Source organism: Vespula vulgaris, chromosome 2 (assembly GCF_905475345.1).
Source record: "Vespula vulgaris chromosome 2, iyVesVulg1.1, whole genome shotgun sequence".
NCBI classification, from domain to species: domain Eukaryota; kingdom Metazoa; phylum Arthropoda; class Insecta; order Hymenoptera; family Vespidae; genus Vespula; species Vespula vulgaris.
In genome coordinates, this window is record NC_066587.1 from 10,920,529 (window position 1) to 10,946,503 (window position 25,975).

The following is a 25,975-nucleotide window of genomic DNA, read 5'->3' on the forward strand; positions in this document are numbered from 1 at the left end:
TTCCTTTTCATTTTATGATGGTCTCTTTCTTTTTCTTTTTCCGTGCTTTTTTCTTTCCACTTTGTCAAGTGTCGACACTTACATTATGAATATAGAGGTAAACGTTGATGCGTATTACAAAATGATGGTCGGTTTCTTATATACTGAATCGCCCCGAAAAAGGTTTGAAATAAACTTGGAGTTTTAGTACAACGGCACCGGATGCGTGTCCCACATTTGCGAGTGGAAAAGCGCGGTGGTAGGGAATAGAAAGAGAAGGAGCTGGAAAAGAGAGGAAGAGAGTAGAAAGTTAATGGTACGGGCTGGAAACGTGATTCTGAAGGCGTATACATCGCAGAACGATAATGTGCAAGAAAGGTAGGCGCCCAGCCGGTCTTCTATGAAAACGCATTATTGGGAATAATTTGACTAGAGGAGGCAAAAGAGGAGGAAGTGGTGGAGAAGGTACTGGTGGTGATGCTGGGTGGATGGAATACGCTAAAGTAATTGTTAATGCGAATACAATGCTGCATTCCAAATCAGTGTGAAATTATTCGTTATACTTGCATAATCCTAGCATCAAGTATCAATTTGATGAAAATGAAACTATGCTAATTTAATATTACCGACGACAAAGCTCTATAGTATTTTTTTGAAAACAACACAGAAAGTTTTTCAATATATTTACGTATAGCTGAATATTTAAGAGATTCGAATTCCCGTTATAAATTAAAACTGCTTCCAAAGCAATTATATTCAATTTAATTGTCTCACATCTGTATCTTGTAAAACTTACGAGAAAATTTGTTGTCGAATGAACGAATTTGTTCTTTGGCTAATATAGTATAGTATTTTCGTTTCGATCGTAGAAACAGTAATATTTAAATTGTCACAGCTTGGTTGTTCTACGATTGTGGTAAATTTTAGGATATCACTGATACTAGTTCAGCCATTGTTGCATGGTTACATAGTCCGTACGACGCGACAATAGGTGGTTGCATGTTTGCGAGAGTAAAGCATTGTTTCAAAGCAGACAAGTGTGTAGAAACTACCTAAACGTGAAATTGCACCACTTTCTGAAGTAATATGTCACGGCTTCTACTATCTCGGAAATACATACGCTCTATGTTTGATAGAATGTTACAAAGACGTCGAAATACGCAAATGTTACGGTGCGTACTAGAACAATACTCGTGTAATTAGGATTAATAAAATATGGTAAGACGTCTGCTCGGAGAAAACGCGTGAGATCTCAATGCAAGCATTAAGAAAAACTCTTGAACTGAATTTAGTTCGACCTTCTGTATTTTCGAACGTAACTTTAATTTATATTTTCTTAGAAAGAGAATTGAAGTAAGTGGAAGCGAAAAACGAGCAATGGATAAAATACTAAATTTCTCTCGCTATAACAAAAAAAGGACGAAAAGGAATGCGTGATTTTCAATAGAGGGTCCTCTTGCCTTGGATTATTAGAACTATTTTATTAGAACTACGGGAGAATTTCCTTCGAACTTTTCGAGAGCAATTTATTCAAACTCGTCGACTCAGAATCCCGTGACGTTCGCTGCCGAATAAAGTACACGTTTTTATGATTATAAAGATTCGCTAGAACTTTTCCAACTTTGATAAGAACAGCTTAGTATATGCTCGAAATATCGTGTAAGCATATGTTATTGATGGATGGAAATAGAGATACGCTGTAATAAACGGTAAAAAGGATTAAATTCTTTCAATATTGTTTTCTTTAAAATATTTTTATTAGTTTCTTATATGGACAAATCCACAAATTTCGAGATGATGGGATCGCACTCTTTTTCGTGAAACACGATGAATGTTTCTACGTTGCGTAGGATCCGATATTATTGACATGCTAAGATCTCGCCCGTGCGAGCAGATATTGCTACACTGATGTCGTGAATAATTTTTCTTTAGGTCGATATGCTTTTTACTGTGCGAAATAGAAAATAAAAATATTCGCTTTCTTCTAGCTATTGTCACTTGAATATATTATAATAATAATAATATCGATTTTTTCCTTATATCCAAGAATACAATACCTCATAAATTTCTTTCGATTTATGGATGAATTCTTTTATTATTTCTATATGTTTGTGATTCACCGTAATTATCTTTTTTTTAGTGCCACTTCATTTTTGTAAACACCGATTTTATAACGTTGTACATTAAGTTATATCGCTAATTTTTCGTATGTCTAGTTTCAGATACAGGGTATACAAAGTTGACGAGTTACAGATGATCGTGAAACGATTTAATAGTTCCTAAAAACGTTCCAGTTGCATGAAGAAAATTCATTAGTTCAATGCATTCAGAAAAAAATCGTTTAGCGACAATCGTCTCGTTGCTGGCCTTACATTAATGATTGTTCTGTACTCTTTGCTTATGCGAATATTTATATGTGTCTTTACGAATTTCTATACTTCGTTTTATAAATATTGATCGTGATCAGCAAGTAGTTAAACAAATTTCCAAATAATTTTCACAAAATACGATAAACATTATTTAAAGTATTCAGTTAAAATGCTGACGAGCTTTCCATAGGAAATATTATGATATTACGTGATGTAATAATTAACGATTTACAATAAATCTCTATAATTGATAATAATCAAATTAAACAACGTATTCATCTTATTGCTATGCACATATGTATATATATATATATATTATATTATATATACGTAAGAACTTTTTCTTTTATATATTTTACTTTTGGCATGTCTTTTTTGTTTATATCGGAATGATTTATTGACTATAATGATAAACGATTTCTTATGTCTTTCTTCATTCTATTTCATATATATGTATATATATATATATATATATATATATATATATATATATATGTATATATGTATATATGTATATATATATATATTTTTTTTTTTGTATCGAAGACACGAATTAGAAATGATATGACATTTACACGCAATAAATAGACACGTTTATATGAAAAAGTTGATCGTGTGAAATGAAAATCTATCTCTCGAGCGTTATAGATTTGAATGCAATATATATATACAAAATGATATATTCTTTGATTGTAAGAAGATCGATCTATCACGTACAAAAGAAATACTTCGCGTTTCTTATATTTTATTTAATGTCACTAAAATGTCTTCATTGTTTCTGTTCGTGCTAACGTTTTTTTTTTTGTATACACGCACTTGCTAAGTGACTAGGTATAAGAAGGACATTTTTATCCTTTACCTACTAATTAAATTTGTTAACATTTATGATCAATAATATTACTTACAATTTTTGGTCAGTCGAAAAACACATTTCCACCTAATCGATTTCCCCATCTTTTTATTTTTATTTTCTTTCGAGGCCCTCTTCGTGTCAGTACAAATTAGACAATTACTTTAGATTGGCTTGACAGTAGACCGTTTCACTTTCTACCTACTATTAACAGCCTTTGACGTATCCAAGTACGCCCTTGGTAAATTGAAATCCTTTGTCCTTAAAAAATTTTCAGGTCATTCAGGCTTCCAATTATTCAGCCTAAAACGTACCGACTGTTGCGAATTTTCTTTACCTCTTTCTCATTTGCGAAAGGTCTAAGAGGTTTCTGTGGATGGCGAAAAGCTTTTTTATTTAGTCTGAACATTACGTGAGGGTAGGAGCACGAAAATGGTAGCTTACGATCGATGTGAAGGTGTCCTCTTTCGAAAGAGACAGCCGGTTCTTTGACACATTCATTTTGCGTTGATTTAATGGCCTCTTCCGTGCTATATACCTTATATACTGCATACGGCATAGATTCGATATGTATAGTCATCTCTGATTATAGTCACGTTTCGATATTCATGAATATCTATGTCTTTTTAGTCGGAAGGAATGATCTCGCAAAATTGCTCTTATTCAGATTTCCTTCTAATTCGATTTTATCGTCTTCATTGTTGAAATACTATCGAAATCGGGCCATTAATCAATCTTGACAGAAACCTTATTTACGAACCTGATAGACCCATCGCAGTAGAATCTCTAGGATAGATGTTTGGAGTTTGGACTTGTATTTCTCACTCGATAACAGGATAATCCGATTTAGATGTAAGTGTACAGGATATTGCGATATCGTTTCTTCTAGCATAAATTGTCTTGTTATCTGTTTTAACACGATTGCAAAATTTAATTTAACATTTCTTTTTTTTCATTTTTCATTTGAAATAGAGGTACCTTTAAAGAAATTTCTTTTAAGTAGTATGATGCGAAAAGGATAGCAGATATTTTCTAATGAATTCTTTCGTTCATATCATTCATTTTTTTAAATGATTGTCCACCAATAGACCGCATCGAACAAACAGCAATTAAATAATTAGTAATTATCTCTTTGATAAATATTCGCTTGCAATTTTAGAGAGACGGCAATTAAAAAAGACACCATTAATAAGATACTGTAAGCAAATGTATGCTATTTTTGATATACGCAAAAACAAATTTTCAAGATCGATCGATTCTGAACGAAATGTTGATGATGGAAATGCTCTCTGAATGTATACATTGCATTTGATATTTACACGTTTCTTTCGAGCATTGTTTTTTGTTTTTCAAGCATATTATTTCATAATGATTGATTTAAATGCATGCTTCGATATGCACGTTTGTCATTTCGCTGGTCCTTAACTGATTGTTAACGTGAAGCTCCGATGACGCGTTGCTATGTACTAAGTCTTGTTTCTTGTGAATTTTTCTCAGGTCTCGTACTGGTCCTATTGCTGCGCAACAACTCTCCAGTGTTTTTCTGAATGCCGCTCGGAAATCGCGATTGAAGTATGCATAAATCAATGGATTCAAAGCGCTGTTAAAGTAGCCTACCCAAAAGACTACAGCAACTACAATATCACCACATTTGCAGGTGTCACAGAGAGACGTGATGACGTACCTATTGAACATACAGAAGAGACAAATATTATGTAATATTGTTTATATCTTGATTTACACTTAAAACTTATTATAACATTTCTATTCTACTTATAGTTAACATCTTGAAATAGAATGTCAGTTGTGATTTTTGATAACAGCTTTTGGTATGATTTAAAATTGTTTCCATTGATAGGAAAGAAACAGGTTTATTGGACATTTTTCAGTAGACACAAACTATCAAACGGACCTCGATTTCTTCCTTTCGATTCCTTGACACCTTTTCTAGAGGATTCTATTCTGACGACGTTATTGGAATTCAATTCGACTTCGTACTCTCGCGATTTCCGGACAAGGAACGAGGATGCCAAAAGCGATCGTAAAAATATATTGACATCGCTTTCTCCAATTTATATATTTTCACTGGCTACCATGAAAGATATTACTCCAGAAGTATCATGAAAATAGCTTCATATGAATTCAAAAAAATAAATGGTAAAGGAACTAAAAGAATTTTTCAATGGTGTGAGCGATTAGTAACCAATGAGAGCTATCCGTTTCAATATCTATAAGTATTTTTATAGAAAAGTTCATTTATTCAGTTAAAAAGAAATGGTCGTAACCTTTGTCCATCTATTTCAGGTATAAACTAAAGTTAAGGTCAATATGATATAGATAGAACGTATGATTGATATTGATCGTTGTCGGTAAAGACAAGAAACAAGAGTATGTAAGTTCTTCTTAATTGAATTTCTACATTACTTAACATCCAAATAAAGTATTTTAAATGCGTTGATATCCCGCCCATTAAAAAATCATCGTGTGATAGAAGACAAAAGAGTACTCAATATGTTTTTTTTTTTCTTATAGTAAGCTTGTTAGATTGTTCTCCATTCATTAACAAGTTATTCGTAAAGTGGAGCAATATGAGATAATGAAACGCTACACTTGAAAACCACTCTAATAAAATCTGGGTCGAGATGCGTAGGTAGCTTTATCAGACAAGTTTAGTTAAAAATTTCAAACAGTATTGTGGCATTCATCTTTAATTTTTTATTTTTACTTCGAGCACTAATGAAAATGAAACGAACAACGTCATGAGTACTGTACAGTGCTACTGACCGATCATCGTTGAAAGAGTCCGTATCAAAGTAGTGACCTTCGCAATATATGGGTCGTTCGAGGGAATCGAAGTACCACGAAGAGAAGATAGGTAGGTCAAGTGTTATACGAACAGCCAAAGTGAGGAGTATCAATTTATGTTGTTTGATGAAATAAGGAAAACGTAACAAATCGTACTACAGATTAATGAATTCTTTTCTATAGATATACTCAATTAATCTATCAATTATCAATTCCATGCAAAATTTAATCTTTCGCTGTGTTTTGTATCTCACTATTATCATTGAAATTATTTAAATTCACCTTTCGATTGTTTTGATAACTAATATCTCTCGATTAATAATCTCGTCAATTTTTTATACAGTTTGAATATTCCTTGTTAGCGATTATATTATATTAACAAAATGTAACAGTGTTGGGTGAAATTGCATAAAAGAATTAGATGTTAGTAGAATTAGATGTAAATAGAACTAGTTATTCCTAGTTTCACAACATGTGGAGAATATTAGTTTACCGAAACTTTAGTCCAAGGCATCGTATTGAGAATAACAACTAATACATCGAATGCAAGTTCAATTGCAGAAGAAGTTTGTAGATCGTCTTGAACAGAAGCATTTCACATAATTATTCTACGCAATGTTTTTGGAAGTTAACAAATCGTAAGATTTATAGAAGCCATTTCTTTGTTGTCAAGTATTAATAAGATTGATCTCTTGATTTAGTGAAAGAAACAAATGGTTCTAATTTTTAAAAGGGTCGTGACCTCTTCTTTCCCTTCTTCATCCTTCTTTCTCACCTTATATACTTTCTCACCCATTCTGATAAACATCAAAAAGGAATTGAAATGGAAGCCAATTCGAATTGTCTCGAGATAGTATCTGCTCACGTAAAATGTATGCAAGTTTCATACGAGTGTATGTTAACTCGACTATGTTATCAATTTCTTGTGCTACTGATTGCATTAAGTTGAATTTACATATGTGAATATTATGATACACCTACGAGCGAGCATGTTGATAGAATGGTAAGAATTAATATATTTGGATAAGAGGAAAAACTGATGATTTCTATCAGCGACGAGAGTTAAGGAAATAGTGATTTGTCGAGAGATGGAACAAGAAAAAGGGCTATCGAATGATTTGCAGTGAGATTAGAAAAGAAGTTTCTAAATGGCTTGTCATTATTTTTTGTCGGCGACATGAGATTGAAGAAATTCATAGTATTCACTTTTTTAAGCTCTGTGATCTCATTTCATTCGATAATACTAAATTTTCATCACTTTGATGGTTTAAATATTTACATTGTATTTTTTCTTTTTGAAATTCTTATCTGTGAGATAAGATGGGCATAGAAAAGTACGTCCATAGTCTGGACCAATCTGCTGACTATTCGTAGTACTCAATATAATGCTTTCAGGTAGCACTTTACAAATACACACATACGATGGACCGACACGTATACTTGTGACAGATCAAGGTTGGGTTGTACGGATAGACTTATATATTGTGCTCTGGGCAAACCACTTCAGATCGTTCCAACACACTACTTTTTCCACTTGAAACTATCGATCCTCTCTGTACACGCCACATTCGCCTCCTTACCATGTTACCGTATCCTTAGGAATTTTGGTTTCGATAACCATCCTAATTTTTATTTTTTTTCTTTACATAGAAGTCTTAGAAGAAAGACTGTCCTCTTTACAGAAATTGGAAAAATTATTAGAGTATTCCTGAATAGCAAGCGATACAATGTTTTCGAGATAAAAGTCAGGAAATTGAATATCTACGCTCGATTCGCTTAACAAGAACGAGATAATTACGTTTTTCTCGAATATTGCTTAATATTGGCTAGTTTCCAGATAAAGGAGGATGAACGGGAGAAAAGAGAACATTTCTAATTCTTGAAAAGTTTAACTCGGAGGAAATGTTCGAAGAAACTATTGTAGAACTTTCTAGTTACAAACATTAATGATCCTATTTCAACCGTTTTCGTATTCTCTTCCCATATAATACGAAATTATTCAAAGTAACAAAATATTGTATAACATTTGTAATATCCAATAAAAGGAATGATAGCAATAATTTTAGTATCTTTAATAAGTATCACTTTACAACCGCTCATTTTATTTCTTATTGTTTTAATCTGACCGTATCTTCTTATATTAAGGACATTTTAACAAGTATAATTACAAAGTTGTAAACATTTTCTTATTAATAAGATTTATTTCATAAATTGATTACTCGATTTCTGTGATAATACGTTCTGTAACGGGGATTTTTTAAATAAAATTCGGTGAAGAGTTTATAAGATTTTTTTAAGAGCAAATAGGACGATTGGATTATTTCAAGTAATTGCATTCAGAAAATAATTAAACACGGTATAATAATTACATCGATTCTTGGAACATGATTAACGATCTCTGTAATAAAATAATCTATGTGGAATAACTAAAAAATGTTCCAAAATATTACTTTACCAGAGAAAGAAGGGAAGCCAGCAAGCTAAAAACGCTGACATGATGATCCCGAGTGTTCTGGCTGCCTTCCTCTCTCGTTTCATCTTACTGCTGCTGGTGATCGGTGGCTCTTCCGGTTGAAGATCATGCGACGATTGGTCTACCGTGGGTAATGATGTAAGACCCGCAGAAATACCATTAAATCGCATATGTTTATTTAAAAGAGCCGCTGCCACTTTGCTTCTGGAAAAAATCAAATATTATTCATTTTTTTTTAATCTCCTTGTATATGCTAAAGTAGAAATGTTAAAGTTAACTATTACATTTTTTTTATAAACACGTGTACTTATACTACATATAATTTCACATATCTTGAGATTTCATATTCTCGTCGTTTCTTATTGTTAGATAGAGCTGCAGTAGTAGAGAAAGGTACTATGATTTAAAATGATTTCCGTGAACGAAAGCAGTTCGCTGAAATATGACTAATTTTGCCAATTCTTCTTTCATCTAGGATGAAAAGAATGAGGCCAGATGTTCTAGAATCGGATTAAAGATATGAATTTTTCTTTGAGAGTGTCAAGAAAACGGTATTACTTTGTGCTATAATATATGCGACTACGTTCTCGTATGATGTGAGTGTGAAATTACAATATTACAATTTTTTAAATATTATTTATAAAATTCTACAACGTTTATATTTCTTTGATTGAGATCGAAATATTATATATACACGTGCCTATGAAATCCGGAATTTCATAAATTTCTATATCGCAAAGCAGACGTTATTCAGCAACGATTTGACTAGAAATTGTATCAATCCTTTCAAAAAGAGAGAATGAAAAAGAATTAACATAAAAAAAGTTCTCGCAAAAAATATTATTGAAATATCGTGAAAAATATCGTGTGCTGATATCATTAAAATCTGTTCAAAAAAACTTTAAACTTGCACAGTTTATACAATACCTATTCAAATTCTATTTTTGCGTTGAGAAAGCTTTAATACAATCATCTTTAATTATTATATTTCATTCAATTTATTTCACAGTGAAATTAATGAGTTGGACGTTCGCAGTGGCTCTCACGTATTTTCGAAGGATTTATTATTCCTTGTAAAAGTAAGATCGCGATTTTCGCTTTACAAACGTTGCTTTTGACAGAAAATGATAATTATTCATGAGATCATTTATCTTTATTGCTATCAGTACGCAAACCTTGACATTGACCTATTAATCATACTCATACGCTCTACTTCATGTTTTCATCCGTGATCCATGAAAGATCTCCTCTTGAACGCTTTTACAAGCATACAAATCCATATTCTACGTTTTTTCATATGTCTCGACTTGTCTCTTTCTTGAAAATCCCAGCTTACAGTATCTATTATTCGTTTCTTTTCACTAGGTTTATAACAGTGTACGACCTAGTTCGTAGATACATTAGAACATACGTCAGGGAATTGTGAAAAAGTGAGTACTTTTATCCAGTTAATACCTCCTTTACAACACATATAGATAATCATAGAGTACGTAGATATATGGATGTTATGGCGAGAGCAAAGCTTTGCTTGTTATGTGAGCATGTAGCTTGAATTTGTCGGAAACAAGAATGTTAAAAGTGATCTTTTTTTATACTGTATGAATGTGTACAAGTGCATACCTATTTTATTCGTGATAGAAAAATGCTAAACCATGTTCAAATAATAAAAGGTTTCATCTTGTTATTTCATTTTCATTTTGTAAAATAAAAGGGAGAAGTCTGAATAAAAAAAGAAAAAAAAAACAAATGTTTTCTCGAACTTTCTGAAATCTAATTAAATTTCTATATGAACAAAAAGATTATAATATGCATGCAATTATAGTTTTTACAAAATTGAATCTTTATTGTTGGATGCGACTAATTTAATCACGCAAAAGTTGAATACATTGACATTTAATATTTGTTCGTGAATCTTCCGGGTTTGAAAGGGAATCAAGAATTGATCCATTTGCAGGGAATTGATTGCTCTAGGCAAATAAAGTAGTCACGAGATTTAACAAAAAATGTGATAAAAAGGAAAAAAACTGAACGTATAAATTTCTTACTTTGTTATAGTGCTTCATTTCACTCTCTATATCAGTCAGAAAAAAAGAAAAGAGAGAGAGAGAGAGAGAGAGAGAGAGAGAGAGAGAGAAAGAAAGAAAAGCAAAAAGAAGGATGACTATGGTGTGAGAGTTTGAATTAAATCATACGAATAAAGGACGAATAATAGATATCGTGGAAAAAGCGGGAAGATGGTGCACAAAATATTTGTGAGCGGGAATTTTTTATAACTTTCAAGCAAGTATTCGCTACTGAAAAGTGTCAGTGTTTCGTGTTTCCAGTCACTTTTCCGGCAAATCGTTGAAGATTGTAAAGAAAGTTAATACCATACGAGTCAACTTCGTACACGAGAATCATGATATTCAATGATCGATTGAAAGCAAACATATGTGCTCCGATTAATTCAACTTATGAAGCTTTCAATGCGAGCTTCTTTGTGACAAAAGTATCTGTGGATTAATGAAAATTACTGCAAACACAATTAGCTTAGTAATAGTAATTATCGAAAATTCATTTATGTTTAATAAATCTCTCGAAAGATAAATCTATTAAATGACGTTATATAATACGAATTTTTTAATATTTTAAACTTTTATTGGAGGATGATGAATTCAAAGATTTGTCTTAAAAATTGTTAAATCAAATATTTTATAATTTTTATAGCACCGACTATATCTTCTTACATATCTGGACATTACTTTGCCCTTTTATATTTGACATTAAAAGCCTATTAAGCAATAAAAGAGAGACAAGCATTTTACTGAATATAATCACTGATGAATAATAAATGTATCTCAGTTCTCGAGTAATCAGGAATGACCGACTCTACTTGCGGCCACTTCCATAGGGAGACGCAACCGGCAGGCTTAATCCGGGATTGTGAATGATATGATAGAGAATGGAATCGAGAAGTATGCCTGTGGGAACTCCAACAAGGATCATTAGCAATTGGTCTCGTGAGAAGTAGAGAGACTGAAGAGATAAAATGAGAGAAAGAGAGAGAGAGAGAGAGAGAGAGAGAGAAGAGAGATTGAGTAAATAATAGAAGAAGAGGAAGATTGAAAAAGAGGTTTAGCAATTCTGATTTTACGTTTGCATATACTCTTCGTTACGAGTTTCGATGATTCTTATTTCATTTTAAAAGTCTTTAACGTTCCTAGCCAAGGAGGATGCACTTAAACTTCAATATTGAATTTCACGGTGTACTTTGGTTAGTTCGATTGTGATTCCAGATTGTATAAGTCAAGATAAAGATTTATTGCATTTTGCTTTGCTTAAAGCGCATTAGTATCAAACAATATACATATATGCATTATTATGTGGACAATCAAGTTATCTAGGACGCTTCTCTTTTTTCCGCGAAATCACTATTACTCTACATACAAGCGATTAACAATAGAAACCATCGATTCCTTACTCTCTCTTCCTCTCTCTCTCTCTCTCTCTCTCTCTCATTGAAACCAGCAAGATCGATATGAAGAGACTACTCAAAGAGAAAGCTATAGAAAAAAGAGAACCTTTTACTTTTATTTTTCTTGAACAAAAGTGAGTGTGAAGTGAATGAAGTCGAAATTGGAATTGAAGGATTCATAACATGTGTAATATTGTTGTTATAATTATGCCTATATTGGATACTTAATCATTTCGATTCAGGTCTGGTTATTTGACCACTCTTATAATTTTACTTCTTATGACCCTTTGCCAGTCATAAGATTCACATACATATTCACTAGTTTCGATCGCTTCTAACAGGTAGGGGTATATCGATCATACTGTCTATAAACTAACGATACACTTTTACTTAAGGATTTACTATTATATCCTATAAATAGATAGCTCGCCGCCTTCTTATAACTTATCCTTGACTGTGACTTCAACATACGTAACTACAATATTGTCGCGTTTAAAAACATTCAAATATTGAATTTCACTTCACCATGTATACAGAGCAATTTCATTTTTTGAGATCGAGGAAAAGAATTGTTGATAAGATCCACAATTTGATTTTCACTTAAAAAAATGTCGCTTATTCTAGTATTTCTAGAATTTCATTGATCGACGCTTTTCTCATAGAATATAACCATCTCCTATACGTGTTTCATTCAACTCGTTTACGCTATAAATTCTTGATATATGTGCGATTAAAATGCCAACGAAAATTTGAATTCTTTTGCTAATATACAAATATAGTTTAAACGGAATGCTTCCATATTTTTTCAAATAAATTAGTGGATAATTGTATGACACATAATCGATCTTTATTTATCTCAAGGATATAACTAATTTCAGGAAAAGCTTTTGATAAACGTGACAAATAAATTACAAGAGTGAGTATATGATTTTCCGGTGATAATTTCGGACAAATTAGATTAAAAATGGTCTAGGGTATTTAAGAAATTAGTTAGATAAAATATAAATAGATCGTTATATTTTCCTTAGTATAACAAAGTGAACTTGTTTTCCGGCTTCCTGAAAAGAGCGCGCTTTTAGACTCACTAGGAGGCTAATGTCTGCTTGTCAAGCAAGCGGCATTATCCTGAGAGCAAAGTTCTGAAGGTAAGAGAAAGTGTCGTTCCATCGTATTTTCGAAGAAACGTTTTAACTTTCTCAATATCGCGTTGCGCGAATACCGGATTCGGTGAAATGGAGTAGAAAACGATCGAATGGCAGAACAAGGAAGATTGAATCGTCCGATGAATCTATTCATATATAGCGAGTGTCATAGAAATTTTCTCCTTAATCAGTCAGTTAAACGATATCAGAACCTTTGTTTATCTGAAATAATCCAACTATTTAAGAAACTATTATTATCTTTCTTCGAATGTCCATACAGCTGAGTAATCATACTTTTAATCGATTTTAGTATTAACGAAGTAATCTTTCGGAGCATCTCATTTCATCTTTTCCTTTAGTTTGAAAGTATGATGTCGTAGAAAAGCGGAGTAATGAGTGTCAGCAGCAGGTTAAAGAGGAAAGCGGTAAGGGGAGAACGAAGTAAGTAATAATCCTTTAGATTAAGGCTTGGGCGGGATAACCCAAGCTCAATTTTTCCTACTAAAAGAACCTTCTCAGTAACGAACTCGGAGGTTGAGAATTTTACGAAGACGATTCCTCGAATGAAACCTTCGAGATGACATCCCAAGCTAATTGCATTCGACAAATGCTATTTGATATATTTTTCGATTTCTATTTTCTACGAATGAAAGAGAAAAATTTTCGTTATAAATAATATCCCCGTGTTCTTTCTTTTTTCTCTTGTTCAATTATAAAATAATCAGCTTCAATAGTAATTAATGTGTTTCATTTAATCGGTGTCGAATTAAAAGTGAATGTAAACGTGAATAAAGCGTGAGTAATAGAAGCGAATATCGTAACGATTCATTATACGACGGAATGCGAATGGTCGAAAATGGAAATGGAATTTGACTTTTATTTTGTAGTTTATTACAGACGGAATGAAATGAATAGCAAAGATCAAAATGCTCACATTTACCACTAGACAGGGTTTTGTGTGTAGACAATATTTATGTGTAGATTAAATTTATTGCAACGATGAGATTAATTTTGGATGATTTTTTCATTTCGTCCATTCGGTCAATAGATTGATTGTGAAAATTCATTATATATGTACCTTACTTTTATTTTTATTTTATTTTTCTTTTTATTTATTTATTTTTTTACTTTTTAATTAATGAATCTTCTTTCTTTATAACTATCTCTTTGACCGAATATTTCATCGCGAATGGAAAGGCAAATTTAACGGCTTTTGCATTCATGATCATACGTTTCGGCCAAGTACTACACGATGACGGTGATCACCGATAATGGTGTAAGTGGATTTGCGTGGGTCGCTCAGGGCTAAGAGTACCTCATAGCAGCACCATCGCAGATTACTGTTTACGATCTCTTCGAAAGCTATGGAACGGAGTACATCGACTATTCCGCACGAAAAACTATGTTTTCTCCATTAAATTTTCACATCTATATTTTGTTAATAAGAGTAACTCTCTTTGATAGGTTTACTTTATAGAAGTCAAACATAGAATAGATGAAGTTAAAGAAGAAACATTACGTGATTATATTAATGGAATTACATTTGAGCGAAGTTTCAACCAACAAATTTAATCTTCAGTACGTTACACTGAAACGTTCGTGTTTTCGTTAGAATGAGCTCGGACGTTATATGTTCATAATACATATCTACGAAGCCTTATAAGTGTTGCAACAAAAAATCCAAATAATAAGCATTATTTTAGAAATAAGATCGGAAACACGTATGGTACTATCAATTTATCAATTTTATAATTTATCAATTATAAAATTAAAGATAAATACGAAAAAAGTGTTTTATAAATGTCTTCGACGGTGAAACTCTTTCTGGCCAATAATTTCTTTTAAAAGCTTAAATCTCTACTTTATAGTTACTTATACATAATACTTGAAAAAAATCCGTTTTGTCTTACCTAAAAAAGATGAAGGTCTTTTGGACACTTGGACCCAATGACAAAAGAAATCTCATTTCACAACTTACGGACAATAGGACCGCATAACATTAACTGTTTAATCAAATTGAACTACTAATAGTTAATAGACCTTTATATCGTAGTCAAACGTAAAAAGGAAAATTAAAACGATCGTTGTGATTTTTATCTCGAATTGCATCGACGAATGTAAAACATTGTTATCATTACAAATGATATTTTTTTTATTGTAAACGTTGTTATCGCGCTCGTGGCTATATCTAGTATCTGCTAAAGAAAATAAACTTTTTTTGAAAGAAGATTATATCGGAGCGAACGCAATAAATTATTTTCAGATAAATTATTTTATTCGAATATTGCATTTTAAACAGAAATAAAAAGAACCGAAAACAAATATTTTGTAAAGAACGAAGTGCAAAAATGGAACGACGTTCCTAAAGACGACATATCGATCGGTCGACGTTATGGAAATTTTTGATGCATAAATCGCCTTATGATATACTTGGCATTGGCTCTTGAACGAAAGCTCATTAACGAGAATACCTTGACTTTCGAGGACACAGTCTAGATCGTGGTCAAATAAAGGCCGAAGAGGGTGAAATCGTACATTCTTCTCCTTATGAATGACACTTGGACTTTCTATAAGCATTTCGCGTGAAAAGTGGAACGCATCCAGTCGCAATGCTTCCATCTAGACAGGTTTCATATTTCTCTTCTCTCTCTTCCGTCGAACTTATATTATTCATTCCTTTGACCAAAGATGCAGGAGCTCCGTTTGATTCGATAGTGACCTCGGTCTTCTTCGTTCATATGAAAAGGAAAAGAATAAAAAACAAAAAAAAGAATGAGGTCACTTCCGGTTTGACTAACAAGTTTTTTCAATTGAAAAGAGGATCTATCCGTGGCATTTATGTCCTTCTTATAGAAATTTTAATATCTTACGATTAAATTAATATCTGCTTGCTTTGTCTGAACATTGAAAGGTAACGTCTTTTATAATTGATTAAAACAGAAAAAGAAGTAACAATAATCGTCTTTTAGAAGTAGACTTTTCAGAAAGCACTGATGTTATTAACGTTTTCTTTTTGTCTCTATAAGAAAGAAATTTATTTAATCTGTTTTTAAAAGTCGAAGAATTGATATCATTGAAATCAATTCGATTTTTAGAAAAAAGATAACTATCGAAGGAGAATATTATTAGAGCATCGATAAATTTTGAAATATAAAACGCGTCGTAAATAAATATATTCAATGGGGATAAATTAAGTAAAATTTTATTGTTTATTCTGTTCGATAAGATGAAATTCTTCAGAAAAATCTGTATCTAATTTGATTATTAAGGAGAGTGGAAAGTTTTGAAGGCTTTCTGTTAAAGATCGAGGAATTCAAGGCTTTAGGCTATGATAAAAATTCTCAATTATTTTACATTAGAGAGAAAAAGCAAGACTTAAAGGAAGAGACGAAAAATATTCGAATAAGAGTGAGGCTTTCGAGGCAAGAAAATATAGTATTCGAAGTAATAACGTTTGAAAAGGACAAATAATAAATATAATAAAATATAATTGTACTTCGTTGACTGTTAAACATACTAGTTTTTATATACATGTTTTTTAGACTAAATTCATATTCGAATAATTTTTTTCTATTTTTTTTTTCTTGTTCCATACACTCGAAAATTGAACATACTCTAATATTAATGTTAATACTTGAAATGGTAGTTTGATTGGAAGTACATTTTCCATTACCATAGAAAACGATCTATGAGAAATGAAAGCTTCATCGGTCTTGATGCAATACAACAATATCATCAGTTTCCTCGATGTAAAGATATATCGGGAAAACTTTAATGGAAACGTGATCGTTGAAGGAAGAGATGAGAAAGTATCAAATAACGTGGAACTAAGTTGAATCTTAGGGAAAAAATAAGCAATGTTAAAGATAGGAAGAAAATCAAAGCAATTGACGAAAAAAGAGTAAAAGAAAAAATAGATATTAAAATTTCGATAATGTATCATATAGGATGTGTCGATTGTTACTAGTATTTAACAGATGAATACCAAGTTCTTATGATATCCCATCAACACAAAAACTTGTCCAAAGAAGAAGCTGATGCTTCCTCTAAAGAAAAACATAACAATTATGACCTAGCCGAAACGACATATAGCTTGCAAAGATAGATCAGATCCTATAGTTGCATCGAAAAAAAAGACAGAGTACGGTCCTAACAAAATTCAAGCAGAGCAAATGATAATTTATAGAAAGAAACAAATCTGTTGTTACAAGCCGGCAATATCGTGTGAAAGAGAAGATCGTTTTGGTGTTTCAGAGATTCTCTCACAATAGGAAACTGACTTTCTCTTGCGACGACTGATAAATGAAGCAAAGACGTGTACTACTAAAGTCGATGTTCTCAACGAGACAATGGATCACGTCTGAAAAACAATAGAATATCGTTGAGAGAGGCTGATGGAAATTGTCTCAAGGTATATTACTTTTTTTCCTACAAAAATGGTTACATAAGAATCTCCGTCGGATACGGAGTAAATTACTAATTTTATGCCTTTATAGATTTGTCTGGTTTGGTAGTTGTTGTGATGAAATTTTGTCATCTTATGAATATGTTTTCGTATGTATCAATCTTTTATGTAGAAATAAATGCGATTAGAAACCGTGCAATAATGGCGAATCCTAATGGAAAAAGTACTAGACTAATTTTTAAAGTCGATAATCTAATGTTTTCTCTTTTATATTTCAAAATAATGGACGTACCTTGTTTTCTCAGCGTTATTATGCTAATAACTTTACGTCATGAACTGTCATATACTCGCATTTACATTGAACATTTTGTTTGACTATGCAAACTCAGCGTAATTGTGAAAAAGCAACTCATGTCAGTATGCAGATCTCGACTAATGCATTCATATAGAATATGCATTCCTGTCATGCGTCGTGACAATGCATCATATCGATTTATGTTTCTTCAATGCGATCTTGTAGCTGCTGCATAAATAAACCCAAAAGAATGATCGTTTTCTTGCTAAAAGAAAATATTGGTTTTAAGACAAAAGATATATTTAAGACGTTTACGCTGATCTATGAAAAATATTTTAAACTACATTTTGATCTTCTAGGAATCATATTCGGTCAAGTTGCATAAAATAAATGAACGAATTTTTCATAACACGAAAAATACATTCATATTTTTCTTTGTTCCCATTATGTTTAACATCCGGCTGTTTGTCAACAAAATCTATATACGAAGATACACACACACAAAGTCAAGTAAACTTATATTAGAGAAACTATGTAGCTAACCGCTTTATCTTTGTCCGATAAAAAATAAATTCTACAATGTTTGATCCGAATAAGAGTGACCCACTTTTTAGAAACGATTTTACAAAGAAGGATAAAATTAAATCTTATCCTTCCATGGCCTGATTTTCTCTGAATGTACAGCAATAATCGAAAGGCAAATCAAAACGTCGAGCACATCCTTGATGCAAAATTCTTGGCAGAAATATGCGGAGAATGCGATAGCGTATCGAACACAAAATTCGATTAATTATAGTTCGTCAGTAGAAGAGCGGCTTTAACAGCAAGGGCATGTTTGTTCTTCACGCATCGGTCTATCTTTTTTATGCCTTTTACTCTAATTGGAAACGGACCAATGATTAAGATCTTACGATCTCTCGTGTTTTAAGGATTATTTCACGAAGATAATAGCAAATGCTTTGATATTCTCGAGTGCGCTTTTAAAGATAGAACCAACTGGCTACTGGGAAACACATATACATGTACACATAAACAAACGAACAAACGAACAAATATACAGATGTCTAACCAGATAAAAATATCAGCAATTTTTCCAGTGCACTTTCCCGATTCACAAAAGAGGTCATGGAAAAATTGGTAAATATTTCCGCTTCAAAAGCAATATGCACGAATATAGAGGAAGTTCTGTGAAGTGAAAATCGCGTGAGGACACTGGAGAGAATGTTGAGAAGAACATCGTGAATGGAACCATCTTGTGTGAATATTACATCGATAAGTCTTACGAAGCGAAAAGACGCCTTTAGTACTCTCCCACGTGAAAACATTGAAATACAATTTTTCAAGAGGCTGACGCTCAGAGGTGACATGAAAAATGCATTTCGTTGAGAGGGGATGTATCAAGGAATCGAGGATATAAAAATAATGAAATACCATGATTGACATTTGTCTGATACTCACCGATATAGCATTCGTTCTTGACGATCTGCTTCACGATAAATCTTGTAATACATTGCGATCATGATAATCCCAGGTACCCAGAAGCTTACGCTTGAGCTAATCACCGCATACAATTTGTTCACTTGAAACACGCACTCGTCGGGATATTTTTTTCGGTGCTCGAGATGTTCCTTGGTTGTGTACCACCCAGCGAAAATAGGAAGAAAGCTCATCACCGTCGGCGAACACCAAACGACGCTGAGCATTGCGCCGAGTCGAAGATTTGTCATGATTAGAGGATAGTCAAGTGGTTGAACGATGGCGTAATAACGATCTACGCTGATGCAGCAAAGATGGAGGATCGAAACTGTACTGAAGAAGACGTCGAGGGAGTTCCAGACGTCACACATAAAATAACCGAAGAGCCACTTGCCAGATAATTCGACCGAGGCGTTAAAAGTCATCGCGAAAATCGCAACGAGCATGTCGGCCAACGCCAATGAGACGACGAAGTAATTGGTAATGACTCGTAGTTTACGGTGCCTCATCACGGAAACGATTACAAGGAGATTACCGAAGAGAGCGCAAAGAATGATGAAACCCATCACAGTTGCCTTCGCCGTCAACACGAGCACGTGCTCGACCTCTCTATTCTCCGCACGATCGTAAGTCTCGTTTTCGTTCCTTTGTCCGGTGTCAATCAGAATATTCGGCAGTTGGCCCGGTAGATCGGTTATATTAGCAGAATCCTCTTCCATTGTACCGTTCAATTCCATTTCCTTTTTTTCTTTCTTTCTTTCTCTCTTACGTCTTCTTTCCAATAGCCAATCACCTACCCTTCTCTATTTTTTCGTCTTCTTTTTCCTTTTCTTTTCTCAATAATTCGACTGTAGTCGAGTAGTAACTCTTTCGTATCCGAAGGCGATCCGTTTCTTCTACTACTTCCTCCTCGTCGATCGAAAGATCGCATCGATCCATCGAAAAGAGGAAACACAGATTTCAAGTCATCAATACCACTGTTCGTGCCTGAGTATCTTTAAGTATTCTCCGATCTTCATTCAGTTCGTACAAGGAAACATCGAATTACTCATCTCCTCGACATCGACAAGGGTCGATGTACGCGATGATTGTAACGCATAAGGTCGATGCATTTCAATGATAGAAATTCGTCGAAATGACGCATCCATTGTTCGATTTTTCTTCTCTCTTCTACTATCCGTCATTGTTGGCTCACTTTCATCGTTATGGTTTGATTTAATCTGATGTTTAAACCGTAGCAACGTTGTGTTATTCCGTTCACGTTCCGTCGCGGTAGCCTGAAACACGATTGAAAAAAAATATATTTATTAGACAAGCGTTACGTTTCCTTCCGAATTAGCCACATTATAATGAAATTCGTATTACCCTGGCTATTGCTACATAGCATTACTATATGTCCATTAAAGCTCTTTTTAGGTTTTATATTAATCATTTTTATCTAAGAAAAATATAAAAAAGTGGAAATAAGATACATTGTAAAAGCCTTTCAATGTATCCATCTTTACGAACATTTTCATGAATCCTCGCGCGTTGTGAAATTTAAAAAGATACATTTCAAATACGGACGTAGATCTAAAACGAAGCGTTTATTATGTGTGCGTTAATACTAAATTCACAAAAAGTAAATTTTAACAATTCGATATAATAAATATATAATCGATACATAATCCCATTGCTCTAAATTAATAGCAATGAATCGTTTTAATCGTCCGATCAGGTTCGACCATCATCTATCTTTAAGATTTTAAAAGGTCGAAGAATATTTTTGTTGTCAATCATCCGTAAAATTCTGCGAATGTACAAGCTATGAGTCGTTGCTGTCATTTCTAACGTAGCTTATCATCAAAGTTAATCTTCAAATAATTACTTTCGCAAGTACACACAATGTGAATTATAGCAATTGGGCGAGGAAGTTGATAGCGATATATAACGGGTCGGCCTAAACTGTTCTTTCTTAAGCCCATATAACTTTCGTTATTGGGAAATAAAAAATAAAATTAATTGAAATAGCTCAATTGTTCTATAAACATTAGAACGAAAAATAAAATAATGTCACACACATAAAAGTTTAACTATTAATTAAAATATAAATTCCATAGAAAAGCTTATCTTCTCGTTGTATGCATGTATTTTTAACTTGGTCAAAAGACACGAATTTATCACGGTTGAAACTAGGCATCACATCCATAAACCGTTTAAAATCGATCGCGTGCTTTCGACCGTAATCATGCTGGTTATAACGACACGCGTCGCTTTAAATCCGGTCAAAAATTTGTGGCGTTTTTCCATCTTGATCATCGTTCGATCCCATTTACAACATTCGATTTTATGTGAACAATGTAATTTCTTGCATTAGCTTATTCAACGAGATGCACAGTTTTTGTTCATTACGAGCGTTGATTAAGAAATGATTACTCGCAACATGATTAGGTGAAACAACATTAAATCACTTACCACATATCGATCGAATTTGACATACTTTGGACATTTGTATATCATCATATATGTATATATATGCATATACGAAAAGTATAATTCTTATCCGAAAAGTATCTTCTCTTTTGTACTATCGTCTGTTTCAGTTACGTTTTAAATTTACGGTCGTACTACGATACTGTCACGTTTGACAAACCTTTTCCGTCGTTATTATGCCGAAGGAGAACGAGCAACTCTTCATTGCGCACGAAAACTAGTATTATCGTCATTACAGTTCTCGATACGGAAATCCTATTTATTACCTATGTACATACATATACGTATATACCTACATTACATCCTTTTCCTAGCCGAAAACATACCAACAAATTTCTCCTTCCATTCAATCTATCCTCGAAGCAGCTGCGATCCATACCTCGGACTTAACCAAATATATTGCTTTTCTCGAAAGTAGACTCTCTCTCTATCCTTCGAGCTCTTCCGGATCTGTGTTCTGTCATCGTAAACAAAATCTCCCAGATCTTACGTTTATTTACATGAATTATGTCAAGCATCGTTCCAAAACGAAGAATCAATTATTAAATAAACAGACAACTATCGAAAATCCAATGAAAAATAGTATTTTATTGTATACCTGGAATGTATCCCTAAGTAAATAAAATAAAAAATATCAGTGTAATTGCACTTCAAGCTTCTCGCCCGTCGTATCGTCGACAATGGAACAAAAAATATTACTCTACGGCAATGAACTTCTCTTTCAATTGGTGCATCGAAAATCGATTATCGTATGTGACTATTACAATATATATATATATATATATATATATATATATATATATATATATATATATGCGTATTTACTTTATATAGCACCTTGGGAAATCACAAGTAATAAGAGAAGATAAATATAGAAATATTCTATTGTGATCATATTAAACATTATCTAAATTCGGATCACGGAAGTATTTTCTATTTATATTTTATTTAATGCCCTGGAGTTATTTTAAATGAGGATAAAAGCGTAGCTTTGTATGTTACATCTATCTTCATGTATTTACTCGCATCTTGTGTACACTTATACGTGTACGTCTATTAACTCGGATTAAGCGAAAAGTGATCGTTCAGAATTACAAGGAGACTTTTATTCTTTATTTGGACGATTCAATAGATGTAACGTTTGGAAAAAAGGAAAAAAGAAAAAAAGTGAAGTAAAATTTTTGCTTTAAAAAAGATAAATTGAAAAAGATAAATGCAACCCGAAAAGTTCCTAATGTATAGCAGATGCATCGCTTACATTACATTTAACGCTATCACTTAAAAACTAAATCACCTCGTGTCACTTTCACGAGCGTAACATTTTCCGTACCTTGTCATTTGCACTTTCGAATGGCGCGCAGCAATATCAGCTGTTCGACGTTTTGCATCCGAGATCCACCTTTTACGTTATTTCCCTAGCTAACGAACCATTAAGCCGCGTCGTACTCTTTCTCTCTCCTCTTCTTTCGTCCGTCACTGTCGTTCGCATGAGGAACGTGAGGAGTCCATAACGATGGGGAGAAACGTGAGATTACATCGTATATTTAATAGGTGCATCGTTTTATCGGCATTGACGTCAAACTATAAACGCAAAAAACGCGAAGAAGAGAATAAGAGGCGAGGGACGAGTAATTTTTTGTCTATCTTTGATCGTCACGAGATTCGCGATCATTTTTTTTCTTTTCTAAATAAAAAATAACTGTTTAGAAGAAGTTATATGAATCGTGAGAAGTTTTCTTATAACTTTCTGGTGATATCCTTTTTCTTATAATATTCTGCTGCTTCTACAAAAGTTTCGATTAAAATCACCACCGATCGCATTGAACGATCTGCGGGAAAAACGAAGAGAGAAAGAAAGAGAGAGAGAGAGAGAGAGAGAGAGAGAGAGAGAGAGAGAAAGAGAGGAAGGATCGGTCGATGCTCGCGCGCGCGCGTCCGAGACGACGAGGTTCGTTCGAGGTACCTTAGAGAGGAGATCAACGACCGGCACCGAACGAAGGAACCTCCGCGACCGATATCCGGGCACCACGAGTATCGTCGTTCTCTAGTGATGAAGATGTTCTTTCTTGACCGATCGTATTGAAGCACGTGCAAGTTATACGAACGAACGCTTTTTTAACTGTCATGATGGATGCACGATCGCGATAGCTTCGCTCCTGGTGTATTTTCTCTCGATATCACGCATCAAAGACGTTTTTTCTCTTGAGAGCTACGCGATATGATGTCGCTCACACAACTAGCGAAGCCGGAATGAACCGTGACTGGTCGCGAATACTCGGAGCTTTCCCGCTTTCCACCGGCAGCACCCTCCACCACCACCATCACCCATTAGTATTGCCACCCTCCAAAAGCTTGCCTTACGGTGGTGGCGCCTCCATCTTCAAATGACATGAAAGGTCTTCTTCTCTATCGGCACATCATCGACGTCTTATGTGATCTTCCTCTTTAATAATCATTCTTATATTCTTTCAAATCCACTTTCACTCTTCCCATTTTTACATATTCGAATATATCCATTATGCAGGAACCTCTTTCGTACTTCCATTCAATTTCCAAAGTAAACCAAGCAAATTGACGAAACTAATATAATATCGTATGGAATACGATAGGATATTTATAATCATTCGTACGCACTCGGCAAAGTTTACCGAATAATTTTCCAATGACAAAAACAAATATTGGACGGCCTACCACAAGCTTCATTCCATTCGAATATTCCAATTCTGCTCGACTAACAATAAATTTCAATTTGTTGTGATAATACTTGATTATAAAAATAAATACACGAGTGAAAACGACGTAACGAAATTATATGCGTAGACACGTGCATCGAACTTATTTTTATCGTTTCCTTATCGATATACTGTTATTTTATCATATGTCCTCGGTGTAGAAAGCTGTCATATAGTTTGTTAATAATCGTAAAAGGTATAGGCATTATATATAAACGTAGGTATGCATCCACTTACGTAAGGTTCTCTCTCTCTCTTATATATCTTAAATATAATTAGTTTTATAATAAATTTAAGGAGACATTAAAAAAACAAAAATATCATTTGTCTCCAATTTGAAACTTGTCATATTTATAAAGATCCAATATACGTGTTAAAAAAATATATTTAAAAAATCCAATATAACGTATTTTATACGTAATACATACATATATATATATATATATATATATATATACACACACAATATATGTATGTTATGTAAAGATATATTATACCTATTTACCATCCATCATATGATACAATTTTCACGATGAAATGCGATCACAAATCGAAATCTGTTGTCTATAACAATAGATCGAATGGACTTCGTTGAGCGTTGTAAGGTAAAACAGGAGGGAAATTGAGCGCACGCATACGATTGCTAGAAATCATTTATCGTAGACAGATGCATCATTGTGATTGCATCATGTATTTCCCATATCGAACTACCTCGTTAAAATAAGGTCGCGTTCTACTACACGATACCGTTAAATTTACTCCATCCTGGAAAATCGATTCGGACGTACCATTTTCCCTATAACTCGTTCTACGATTCGATCGTAACGACCAGAGCTTCCCTTCTTTTAAATTTCATTCCTTCGCTGTCTCCGAATCGATTTCGTAGCGATACGTAACTTTGTGTGATTTCCTCGCGAACTCGACTCATCGTTATCATCGTTCTCATTCTTTTTCCCTTCACACGTGGAGGAATACAAATAAAAATAAAAATCTCTTGCTTGTTTCAAAACACAAAATTTGTAGTTTTGCTTCCTTTTGCTGTGATAAATGTAAACACAAATTTTGAAAAAAATTCAAAAAATGTCATCTAACGTAAATTGATTGGAACATCCAACGATCTAACTAAATAATGATTACATCGAAGCATAACTTTTTGATTTCTTAGGATCTGAAAGAACCACTCAAAGCAAATAATTTAATTAACTCGATGATGACTAATTAATGTGTGATGATGAAAGAATTCTTATATATAGTATGTAATCATGGATTAAAAACACTAACTCTTAATTTAATCAATTCATTCGAGAATGAACAATATCTTAGATAATGGCTTTTGTTAATAGGTATTTGACCTTATAATACATGAAGTGCTCACATTTACAATTAGACAGTTTCGGTTGCTGCTATTCGATATGATTAGATCTAGGTTTAACTGAAAGATTTTATATTAGAACACGGATAAATATACATCGATGAACGCGATAAGGGCGAGTTCTCAAGCATTATAGTGTGCCGATGAAATT

At 33.2% G+C, this 25,975-nt stretch overlaps 1 protein-coding gene across 3 annotated transcripts; it reads right to left on the reverse strand.

The window, feature by feature from the left end:
• Positions 1-1,732: 1,732 nt before the first annotated feature.
• LOC127072422 (octopamine receptor beta-1R-like) lies at positions 1,733-24,022 on the reverse strand. 3 transcript variants are annotated; one of them, XM_051012855.1, is made up of 5 exons: positions 23,684-24,018; positions 23,051-23,301; positions 19,231-20,525; positions 8,459-8,680; positions 1,733-4,882 (listed from the first exon to the last, which is right to left on the reverse strand). In XM_051012855.1, exons 3-5 carry the CDS (start codon positions 19,983-19,985, stop codon positions 4,576-4,578), a joined length of 1,284 nt encoding a protein of 427 aa, XP_050868812.1. In that variant the 5' UTR covers positions 19,986-20,525; positions 23,051-23,301; positions 23,684-24,018; the 3' UTR covers positions 1,733-4,575. The 3 variants fall into 3 exon arrangements, with proteins under 3 accessions (XP_050868812.1, XP_050868821.1, XP_050868806.1); XM_051012864.1 differs by having other exon boundaries at positions 8,459-8,677; positions 23,051-24,022; XM_051012849.1 differs by having other exon boundaries at positions 23,051-24,018.
• Positions 24,023-25,975: the final 1,953 nt, after the last annotated feature.

Coding starts and splice junctions, on each gene's coding strand:
- LOC127072422 (XM_051012855.1), bottom strand. CDS start 19,985: ATGGAATTGAACGGTACAATGGAAGAGGATTCTGCTAATATAACCGAT. Junction 8,681..19,230: donor CAAGAACGAATGCTATATCG/GTGAGTATCAGA, acceptor GATTTTTTCCAG/AAGCAAAGTGGCAGCGGCTC. Junction 4,883..8,458: donor TGGCTTCCCTTCTTTCTCTG/GTAAAGTAATAT, acceptor TATGTTCAATAG/GTACGTCATCACGTCTCTCT.